The sequence below is a fragment of the Lynx rufus genome, unplaced genomic scaffold, assembly GCF_022079265.1.
Source record: "Lynx rufus isolate CCGP_SWC_20201006 ecotype Redwood Valley unplaced genomic scaffold, mLynRuf1.p SCAF_8, whole genome shotgun sequence".
Classification (NCBI taxonomy): Eukaryota; Metazoa; Chordata; class Mammalia; order Carnivora; family Felidae; genus Lynx; species Lynx rufus.
Window position 1 is genome coordinate 103709649 of NW_025814896.1, and position 12090 is coordinate 103721738.

The window sequence follows — 12090 nt, forward strand, 5'->3', positions numbered from 1 at the left end:
GTTTATTTATTTTAAGAGAGAGAGAGCGTGAGCAGGGGAGGGGCAGAGAGGGAGAGAGAGTGAGAATCCCAAGCAGGCTCTGCACTGTCAGCTTGGAGCCCAAAGTGGGGCTCAAACCCACAAACCACGAGATCATGACCTGAGCCAAAATCAAGAGCTGTAGGCTCAACCGACTGAGCCACCTAGGCGTGCCCCCCGCCCCCATAGCTTTTTAAAAACTTTATATATACTGGTTCTCACTCTCATTTTGGTTTTTAATCCTGGAGATTTTGCTTGGGTGATGTTTATAATTTTATTAGCTTTTGAGTAGTATATTGACATATATGGATATTGTTAGAATTTCACTTAAATTCTGAATATTTCCTTTGAGGCTTGTTGGGAATTTTCAGCCTGTGTGGATGTGAATTTCTGTTGTGTTTTTCCTGAGAACCCCATGGATACTTAAGATAAAGTTTTTTGAAGAAGAAATATTTGAGAGTTTATGAAGGAAGGCACATTATGAGCTCGAGAGCACAGTTTGGATTATGTTAGATTTAATTTCTGGAGCAACACTCAGCCCACTTTTTTAGCCCCTTGAAAGTAATTGATGTCCATTCTCTGCCTGGAGATTTAGTTAACAAGATTACTGCTTATAGTCTCTGAAAGCTTCTGTCCCTGCTGTCTCTACCACCAATATGGTAGGAAAATGCATAGTATGTGGAATTTTGTACAACGTTGTGACTGTATTAGCATTCACCTTCCTTCCTGCCAGAAGGAAGTCATCAGTAATGAAGAGAAGGAATCAGACCAAGAGAAATGATACCAAGATATTTGTAGTTGGATGGTGGAATCTAATACATTACTAAAATTTTAATTCTTTTTGTTTTCTAGTCGTGTTTGGTTTGTAAAATTTGGTATGTCAAAAGAAATATATACTTGTGTGCCATAACACTTTGTTTAAGGGTATGATACCTTAAAGCCAGTATTTTTGTCCACATCTTTTCATTGCTTACAGGTGGGAAAGGTTTTCATTCCGGGGCTCCCAGCTCCTTCCCTGACAATGTCTAACACAATGCCTCGGCCCAGCACTCCACTTGACAGTGTCAGTACTCCTAAGCCTCTCAGTAAACTACTTGGATCCTTGGATGAGGTAAGTAACGAACTAGGTATCGTCAAAAATTAATAGTGTTTTGTTTTATTTTATTTTATTTTATTTTATTTTATTTTATTTTATTTTATTTTATTTTATTTTATTTTATTTTATTTATTTTATTTTATTTTATTTTTAACGTTTTTATTAATTTTCAAGAGACAGGGAGTGAGCAGGGGAGGAGCAGAGAGAGAGGGAGACACAGAGTCCGAAGCAGGCTCCAGGCTCTGAGCTGTCAGCACGGATCAAACTCGTGAATTGCCAGATCATAAACGGAGCTGATGTCAGATGCTTAACTGACTGAGCTGTCAAGGTGCACCCCCCCAAATTGTGTTTTAAGGAAGTTTGGTCAGGGGCGCCTGGGTGGCTCAGTCGGTTAAGTGTCCGACTTCGGCTCGGGTCATGATCTCACAGTCTGTGAGTTTGAGCCCCGCGTCGGGCTCTGTACTGACAGCTCAGAGCCTGGAGCCTGCTTTAGATTTTATGTCTCCCCCTGTCTCTGCCCCTCCCCCACTCATGCTCTGTCTCGCTGTCTCCCAAAACGAAATAAATGTTTATTTTTTTTTAATTTTTTTTTTTTTGGTTTTTAATTCATAAACTTTATATTTTTTTAATTTTTTTATTACATGAAATTTATTGTCAAATTAGTTTCCATACAACACCCAGTGCTCATCCCAAAAGATGCCCTCTTCAGTGCCCATCACCTACCCTCCCCTCCCTCCCACCCCCCATCAGCCCTCAGTTTGTTCTCAGTTTTTAAGAGTCTCTTATGCTTTGGCTCTCTCCCACTCTAACCTCTTTTTTTTTTTTTTCCCCTTCCCCTCCCCCATGGGTTTCTGTTAAGTTTCTCAGGATCCACATAAGAGTGAAACCATATGGTATCTGTCTTTCTCTGTATGGCTTATTTCACTTAGCATAACACTCTCCAGTTCCATCCATTTTGCTACAAAGGGCCATATTTCATTCTTTCTCATTGCCACGTAGTACTCCATTGTGTATGTAAACCACAATTTTTCTTTATCCATTCATCAGGTGATAGACATTTAGGCTCTTTCCATCATTTGGCTATTGTTGAAAGTGCTGCTATAAACATTGGGGTACAAGTGCCCCTATGCATCAGTACTCCTGTATCCCTTGGGTAAATTCCTAGCAGTGCTACTGCTGGGTTATAGGGTAGATCTATTTACTAAATAAATGTTTAAAGAAAATAAAGAAGTTTGGTCAAAAATATTAGTTCTTCCCATGGTTTTTTTCTGTTTTAAAAATGACAGAATTGGAAGTTTAGCTAATACTTGTAGAATATATATGTTTTCAAACACAGATTGTTCAATACACATATTGACCTCCTTTGTGATGTGGAAGGTACTACAGAGATGAAAATAATACATTCTTTTTCATCTAGGAACCTCATAAATTGATTTGGGTGGAACAGACGTACTGTCTGCATGAAAAATGATAATTTAAGGTAGAGTATTGAGACGTACAAATGAGGAAGAGAGAGTAGCACAGCAGGTTTGCCGATAGGGAGTTATATCCTGATGGGTTGATGTGGCAGAACCAGAGGCTTCTATCTGAGAGGTGTGTCTGACTTGGTTTGGACCTTGAGGATAAGTAGGATATCTGTAGATGGAAAGGGGTATTTGGGGTAAAGAGGAATCATATAGGCATGGGTGTGGAGGCAGGTAAGTGCTGAACATTTTTTATGCATATTCATATTTCTTTTTTTTTTCATATTCATATTTCTGTCTTGTAGCATGCAAGACTCAAGTCTGTGGAATGAATGAATGCTTATAAAAGTACAAGTAGCCTGGGTGGCTCAGTCGGTTAAACATCTGACTCTTGATTTTGTGAGTTTGAGCGCCGCATTGGGCTCTGTGTTGTCAGTGCAGAGCTTGCTTTGGCTCCCTTGTCTCCCTCTGTCTCTGCCCCTCCCCCACTCTCACTCTCCCTCTCTCAAAAATAGTTTATTTTATTATTATTATTTTTTTAATGTTTATTTTTGAGAGAGAGAGAGAAGAGCCGAAGCAGGCTCTGTGCTGACAGCAGATAGCTTGATGTGGGGCTTGAACCCACGAATTGTGAGATCATGACCTTAGCCGAAGTCGGACACTTAACCGACTGAGCCACCCAGGCACCCCATAAACAGTTCATTTGTAAAACAAAAACAAAAAAACAAAAACATACAAGTAGCCTGTTGGGTGGGGTAGGGTAGGGAGTGGGTAATAATAACTTGTTTTTGAGTCTATGTGCTAGGCACTCTTCTAAGTGTTTTTTATGTGTAAACTCATTTAATCCCTCAGAATGGGTTTGTTGGGAAGATACTGGTCCCCATTTTACAAATGGGTACATAGAGGGATAAGAAGGTTACATGTCCAAACTCATATAGCTAGTAAATGTTAGAGCTTGATTTATACTCTTACTAACACGCTCTTAAAGGCAGAGAGGATGAAAAGGTTTTTATTCTGAATGCTGTCACCAGAAGATTATTTGAGGTTTTGAGGATGGAATTACAAATGTTAGGATCTGTGTTTAATTTAATTTAGTTAATTAATTAATTGGATGTTTGTTTATTTTTGAGAGAGGGCGTGCACAAGAGAGTTCCGGGGGGACAGAGGATCCAAAGCGGGCTCTGTGCTGACTGCAGAGTGCCAGTGTGGGGCCCGAACTCACAAACCATGAGATCATGACCTGTGCTGAAGTTGGACGCTTAACCGACTGAGTCACCCAGGCACCCCAGGATCTGTGTTTTAGATGTTTGTCTTTGAATTGAAGATAGACCGGTGAAATTCTGAGTGTTTTCTGTGTTCATTCAGGAGGTGGGAAGAGGGTTGGAGTTATGGCAGCATATTGGAAAGGAGGAGAGTGACATAAGAGATCTGGAGAAGTGGAAATGGCAGAGTCTGTCAGAGATTGCTTTTGTGCTGTGCTAGGGAGACGTGCTGGGGAACAAGGGTCAGAGTTCTCTGAGCAAGCTAGGTGGATACCCATGCTTACCTAGAAGCCTGGAGAAAGGAAGTCTGTATTTGAGAGACATTTGGGTGCAGATGTGTAGGGGAAGTTCAAAATGAAGTGTGGTACCAGCAGTTAATTGTGTCAGTTAATGTCCAGGTCCTGGTTTTATTTTCTAAATATGTGTAGTGTGGAGCTTTTTCCCTTTAAGCCAGGACATTTGTGGAACATTCAAAAGGGAGCAGGAGAAGTGTCACAGTTTTGTGTGATTTGGAAGAATTTTTGTCTTTTATAATGTAAAATTGTTCCCAATTTTCTTAGAATTCCATTAAGCTGTGATGGTTAGTGTCTTTGTGGTAGCCATGAGGTGACAAGATCACAGTATTACACATTGGCCAATGGCTTTCCACATCTCTGGTTGACTGTGCACCAGACTTAGATTCAGGACCAACGGAACTCAGTTTTTGTGGCAGCTGTGGGAGTAGAAGCTTGTATTTTAAATATACTTGATTGGCTGTCAGTGTTGACAAGATATTCACTTAGAGATATCCTGTAATTTGAATTATAGGGACATAGAAAGGGTCAGTAGTTAGGACTGCATGTAATGAGTAACTAAGATCAATTAAGTTTTTTGTTTGAATATCTACAATCGAGCAAGTAATGTTCTCATATTTTCAGAACAAATATTTGTCTGTAGAGGAAATAACACTTTGTACCTGTCTTGTTTCTTTGCTTTCTCATTGTTCTCCTTTCTCTCTGGGATCTTAGATCCTCAAGTCCTCTCTGTCTTGGCTTCCCAAGTTACAGTCTACGTGTCTAGCCCTGTAAGATTGTCACAAGTGCTGCTGCCTTCTCTTCCTCTTAGCGGTGCCCTTCAGTGCACACTCAACATATCCATACTCCCTACCAAATCCTCGCTAGATACTGCAAATGCCAATACTGGGAAGAGCAGTGTATATATAAGAGCAGTGTAAGAATTTCGGGCTACCTCCCTGTGACTCGCTTCTTTCTCTCCTGCATCTTGGCCCCTCAGGTCTGGGTTGTTTCCATAGCTCCCCAGTCCTGTTGATCAGATGTTTTGCTATTTTGCTGACTTTTTCTAGTTGCTTTGGGTGAGGATCTTTGCCAGCTGAGAGGCACTTCATCGTATCTAGAGCAGAATGATTTTAAATCATTACGTAAAATTGTTGGGTAGACCATGTGTAAAAAAAGGTTTCTTTATCCTTAATTCCTACAAAAATACTTCATATGTGTTGTATTTATGACTTTTTACAGGTTGTTCTATTCTCCCCAGTTGCAGAACTGAGGGATTCTTCCAAACTTCATGACTCTCTCTATAATGAGGATTGTACTTTCCAGCAGCTTGGAACTTACATTCATTCTATAAGAGACCCTGTCCGTAACAGAGTAACTCTGGTAAGTATATTTGTATTAAAAAGATTAGGTAGCTCTTTAAGAAATATGACTATCCCTTGTGGAGAAAAGGGAACCCTCTTGCACTTTTGGCGGGAATGCAAACTGGTGCATCACAGTGTGGAGGTTCCTCAAAAAATTAAAAATAGAACTACCCTATGACCCAGCAGTTGCACTACTAGGTATTTATCCAAGGGATGCAGGTATGCTGTTTCGAAGGGGCATACGTACCCAATGTTTATAGCAGTGCTTTCAACAATAGCCAAATCATGGAAAGAGCCTAAATGTCCATCAACTGAGGAATGGATAAAGAAGATGTGGTTTATATATACAATGGAATACTACTTGACAATGAGAAAGAATGAAATCCTGCCATTTGCAACAGCGTGGATCAAACTGGAGAGTATTATGCTAAGTGAAATAAGTCTGTCAAAGAAAGACAGATATCATATGTTTTCACTCATATGTGGATCTTGAGAAACTTAACAGTCCATGGGGGAAGGGAAGGGGAAAAAAATAGTTACAAACGGAGGGAGGCAAACCACAAGAGACTCTTAAAGAGGGTGGATGGGGCGTGGGGGAGAGGGGAAAATGGGTGATGGGCATTGAAGAGGGCACTTGTTGGGATGAGGACTGGGTGTTGTATGTCAGCCAATTTGACAATAAATTATATTTAAAAAATTAAAAAGAAATACGACTTTCCTTTCAAATTTGTCAGAATGCAGAATTTTATCTGAAAAATGAAAGCATTTTTTATGATTTTTAAAATCTCTTGCAGTGTGTTATTTTTTGTACCTTTTTACTTTAAATTCTCAGTTTTTCTAAAGTTTCATTATTAAAAAATTATTGAAAATGGATCTTGTTCAAACAGTTGAATTTTCTATTGACTTTTGTCTTTTCATTAAAAATTAATTTGCAGTGATAGTGACTCTTAGCGTATAAAAATTAGACATTTCATTAAAACAAGAACTTTTGGAAATGTTTTTAAGGTTTTTTTTTTTGTTTTTTTTTTTTTTTTGAGAGAGAGGTGGGGGGAGGGAGAGAGAGGGGGACAGAGGATCTGAAGCGGGCTCTGTGCTGACAGCAGCGAGCCCTATGTAATAGGGCTGAAACTCATGAACTGAGAGATTGTGACCTGAGCTGAAGTCAGAAGCTCAACCAACTGAGCCACCCAGGAGCCCTGGAAATATTTTTTAAATAAGCACATTTATAGTTTCTGAAATTTGGAAGTATTCAGTTCTGTTTGAAAAATATTTGTTTTTCTTTTTTTTCGAAAAATACTGTTTTTCATTTATTCTTTGAATTTTGTTTTGATAGGCAAACAGTCTTACAAAGCATAGCATTTTTAAGACATTCAAAGACTTAGAATGCACAAATTCTATTTACTTGCTCCTGTTTATTTCCATTTTTCCCCTTAGGAATTGAGTAACGGCTCCATGGTTAGGATTACTATTCCTGAAATTGCCACCTCTGAATTAGGTATGTTTGAGGTCAGACCTCACTTCCATGTATTCTCAGTTTGGTGAGATTTGTAGTATTTGCTGATTTATAATAGTAATTGGGATTTAAAAAATTTTGCTGTTTTTGAAATTATGGGATTGAATTTTTCACTTTGCAGAGAAGCTGTGAAGAGCTGGGGAGCATTTTTCAGTGTCCACTCTGTGTGGGGTACACTGGTTCTTTTTCTCTTGAGATTTTTAGGTGGAAGAATGCCATGCAGTGAGATTATAATATATGGACGTGCCTGTTGCAAGAAAATCTGAGAAACAGGGAAACCTAAGCAACTAAAATAGTTTTTGTCCTATGTGATGGCTTTTAATCATAAAATAAATCTCTCAGTTGTTACATAAATTGAGAAATTAACGTAATTGCCTTAATTGAATAAGACTTAATATTGTCAAAATACAGTCAGACATATTTTAATAAAATTGGAGTCTGCCTAAATTATTACTGAAATACAATCTGGAAAATACTAGGTGGAGAATATTTCTGAAGATAGAATAGTAAAGAAAACCTCAGGATTGAAAGGATTTGTCAATAATTGTAAGTTAAGAAAAGAATGTATAAGAAAATTCACAACATCTATTGGTTTCAAAACCTAAGTGCCAAAGCAAAGCATTGGCAGATTGTGTGTGATTTCTGGAATTTGGTAAGTAGGTTAGAATGACTTTTTCATTTTAGGAAATATCTGTCATTGGTGTGGTAAAATGATACTATGAATAGGTATAGAGATACCTTGCTTTTCTAACAGGTATTTAGCCAGTAATTTCAAGGTTATGTGCCTTGGAAGTATAAGCGTAAACAAAGTATATAAAAACAAATAACAGATTAAATAAAATAAATGAAAACAGAGTAAAATCTTACTCTTCTAGCCAAGCAGAAGTCAATAAGTTTCTGTACTTTTAAGTGTCCTCAGCTCCTCAGGCAGTATCTGGTTTACACTTACTTTGGATTCAACCATGACAAACGTGGTTATTTGGTTTTCTAACATTTATTCTGTTTGACTCTAATTTTTGCTGTATGTATACACACATAGTAAATTGATGAGAAAAAGGATATGCTGCTGAGGATGGGCCTGGTGACAATGGGAAAGGAAGAAAACGGTCCTCTTTTGATGTGAGAATGCAAAAACATTGTAGTTTGGGGGCACTTGGTACGAAAAGCAGACCCAGGTCTCTTCACAGCAGTAGTAGGACACCAGAGCACTGTAACTGATATTTATCCAATGGTGTGGAGTCCATAAGAAAGGTAGAAATTATGTAGTATTAACTGATCTATTTAAGACAAAAACATGTAGAATGTTTATAAATTGAATGGTGTCAGAAATAATTAAAAGTTACGAAGTTTTGGTTAACAGGAATGTTAACTCATGCAGAACACTTTAACGGTAGGTAAGCATTGCTATTTGAGGTGGCATATATTGAATATTACATATTTATTGAAGTATTTAAGCAGTATTTTATATGAACTTATTCATGTAGAAATTGTGTTTTTGATAGAATGATCTTTATTGTCCAAACTAGAATATATTTTTTAAAAAATTTATGTATTATTTTTGAGAGAGAGAGAGACAGCACGAGTGAGCATGAGTGGGGGAGGGGCAGAGAGAGGGGGAGATTGAGGATCCAAAGAGAGCACTGTGCTGACAGCCGAGAGCTTGATGCAGGGCTCGAACTCATGAACCCTAAGATCATGACCTGGGCAAAATTTGGGACGCTTAACTGATTGAGCCACCAAGGTGCCCCAAACTGGAATCTTTTGAGATCAAAATGGGGAGCCATTAATAATTGCCCGGGCAGTGAATATAAATCAGTTTGTCTCAGGTAAGCTGGACTGTTGGTTTTCTATTTCTGGTCCACAATTAGCAAGCGGAAAGGTGCCCTGAGACCTCTTGGAAGTCCTGTTGAATTTAGTAGTTGTTTTAAATTTCAGATGATCGGCAAGGTAATGTTTGCTCCCTCTTGGTCTTTAGTGACAGTTCCCTTTTCAGAGTAATTGGCCCTTACACAGAAGTAGTTAGAAAACTTTCTTACTCAAAGGGAAAAAGAAATGCCCGCATGGGAAGCATACTAAAATTATTCTTTACTTTTAATAGTGCAAACATGTTTGCAAGCAATTAAGTTCATCCTGCCAAAAGAAATAGCTGTTCAGATGCTTGTCAAGTGGTACAGTGTCCACAGTGCTCCGGGAGGACCCAGTTATCACTCTGAGTGGAATTTATTTGTGACTTGTCTCATGAACATGATGGGTTATAACACAGACCGCTTAGCATGGACCCGAAACGTAAGTATACATAATTGTTTTTTTTCCCTGAGTTATTCTGTTATTACTAATGTAATTTTTGCATAATTGGTAATACAATATTTAGAGTACATAGATCAATTTACTAATAGGTATACTTTAACAAAACGGAATACTACTAACGCTTATCGTGTCTACTATATGGTAAATCAAATGTCATTTAATATTTAATGATAACATTTTACTAGTAATTATAATTATTGAGTTTTTATAACATGGTAAAACATGTTTGACTATAATTTTTCATTTCATCTTTATAAAACGACTACAAGTTATGCTAGGATTAGTAGTAATCATCTTGGCTTTATTAATGTAGAAACTGAATCACAAAGAAATCACAGACTTGTGATTTGCTCAAAACTGGGTCTAGACTGTGTCTTCTGATTTGTGGCTTATTTTTGTTCTCTGTAGCCCAGATTGTTTTCACACACAAATTGCTTGGTCTGTGGGGCAGGTTTGATTTGAGGGCGAGTTAGAGGGCTGTAGCCCAAGTATCTATTCTCTTTCATTATGCAAAATTAGTTTCCATAGTTGGTGAAACTGATTTCTAAATTCTTTAAGTTGACCAGTTGACAATGATACATTTATATGAATTTGCTTCTCTTTTGGGGTTATCTTTCAGTTTGACTTTGAAGGATCACTTTCCCCAGTCATTGCACCCAAAAAAGCAAGGCCTTCTGAGACAGGATCTGATGATGTAAGCATTATTATTATTACTTGCTAATAAAAATTAATTTGTGGGTATTTGTACTATAGTCTGTAGAAGTGGTATTCTTATTGATTTACATTTCTCACACCTTTTGCTTTATTTTAATACTGAATAACATTTATTTTGAAGGGCAGGATATGTTCTGTTTTCTGTGGTTATTCATTTACTTTTGTCATTAATGATCATCTAAAAATTACTGAGCATGCATAATGGTCCATAATTTGAGTTTGCATTTGTAGATGTTTTACTGCTCATTAATCCTCTAATTTAGGTTCTCAGTCATATTAGATTCCATGTATTCTTAGTGGTTCAAAAAAATTTTTTTAATTGAGGTATAATGTACATAAACGAAATGCTCAGATCTTATTACAGTTTGATCAACTTTGACAAATGCGTACTCATGTAACCCACTCCCCTTTCAAAACTCAAAACATTTCCATTATTCCATAAAGTTTCCATGGGACATTTTTAATCATTCCCTTACTCTAGAAACAACCACTGATTTGAATTCCAGTATATGCTATTTTTGCCTGTTCTAGAACTTGATATAAGTGAAATAATGTGGTACATAATCTTTGGTAAAAGATTTCTTTCATTCAGCATGGTGTTTTTGAGATTCGTTCCTGTTGTTGCAGAGCTCAGCAGTTTGTGCCTTTTTATTGCTGAATAGCATGCACATACTGTAGCTTGTTTATCTGTTCTCCTGCTGATGGGTACCTAGGCTATTTCCGTGATTTGACTATTACGAATAAAACTGCCACCAGCATTCAGTGACAAGTGTTTGTGGACACATATTTTCATTTCTTATGGATGAATACCATAGTGAAATTGTTGGGTCATTGCTGGTTCCCAAATTCGTTGTCCTACATTCCTACATTCCTACATATGAGAGTTCCTCTTGTTCTTTATCTTGGCCAACATTTGTAGTTGTCTTTTTAATTTTAACCATTTGATTGTATATAAAGTTGTTTCTCTTAGGTTTTAATTTTTGCCTTTTCTTGATGACTAATGATGTTAAACACTTCTTTTTAATTTTTTTAAAAAAATATTTATTTCTGAGACAGAGACAGAGCATGAGTGGGGGAGGGGCAGAGAGAGAGGGGGACGCAGAATCTGAAGCAGGCTCCAGGCTCTTAGCTGTCAGCACACAGCCTGACGTGGGGCTCAAACTCAACAGACTGCGAAATCATGACCTGAGCTGAAGTCGGACACTCAACTGACTGAGCCACCCAGGCGCCCCTTAAACACTTCTTTATGTGCTTATTAGTGACCACCACCTCTCTTTGCCAAGTTTCTGCTCAAATCTATTATATATTTTTAATTGGATTTTTAAAAATATTTATTGAGTTATAGAAGTTCTTTATATATTCTGGATATGAGTTATTTGTTGTGTACGTTTGGGGAATATTTTCTCTGAATTTGTGGCTTAATAATGTCTTTGGATGAGCAGATTTTAAAAAATTTTAGTTACTCATTTTATCAATTTTTTTACTTTAAAAAAAAATGTTTTTTCTTTAATGTTTGTTTATTTTTGAAAGAGCTTGAGTTGGGGGGTGGGGGCAGAGAGAAAGAGAGGGAGATGTAGAATCCAAAGCAGGCTCCAGGCTCCAAGCTGTCAGCACAGAGCCTGATGTGGGGCTCGAACCGCAAGCCGCAAGATCATGAACTGAGCCGAAGTCAGACGCTTAACTGAGCCACCTAGGCGCCCCTCCATGTTTTACTTTTATGGTTTGTTCTTTCTCTATCTGGTCCAAGCGTTTAGTTTTGTTTTTTGAGAGAGGGTACAAGTGTGTGAGGGGCAGAGAGAGAGAGGGAAGTGGGGCTCATCTGGGGCTTGTGCTTTTACCCAAAGCAGGGCTTGTACTCACCCAAAGTGGGACTTGAGCTCACCTGATGTGGGGCTTAAACTCGTGAACTGTTGAGATCATGACTTGAGCTGAAGTCAGATGCTTGATGACTAAACCACCCAGGTACCCTGGTTCAAGACTTTTTAAATTAGAATAACACTGTATTAAGCCTTGGAAAAGCATCAGGAAATTCTAAGACCTGAAAATAGCATAAACTATGTTCTGTCAATGCTGTACAATAA

General features: G+C 37.8%; 1 protein-coding gene across 2 annotated transcripts in view; it reads left to right on the forward strand.

The window, feature by feature from the left end:
- Positions 1-12090, forward strand: part of ANAPC1 (anaphase promoting complex subunit 1) — a 95560-nt gene that overhangs the window by 22986 nt on the left and 60484 nt on the right. For both annotated transcript variants that reach the window (XM_047068605.1, XM_047068606.1), the window contains 5 exons: positions 995-1129; positions 5354-5494; positions 6910-6970; positions 9087-9274; positions 9915-9989. In XM_047068605.1, the coding sequence (XP_046924561.1) occupies positions 995-1129; positions 5354-5494; positions 6910-6970; positions 9087-9274; positions 9915-9989 (600 nt within the window). The remainder of the gene's footprint in view (positions 1-994; positions 1130-5353; positions 5495-6909; positions 6971-9086; positions 9275-9914; positions 9990-12090) is intronic.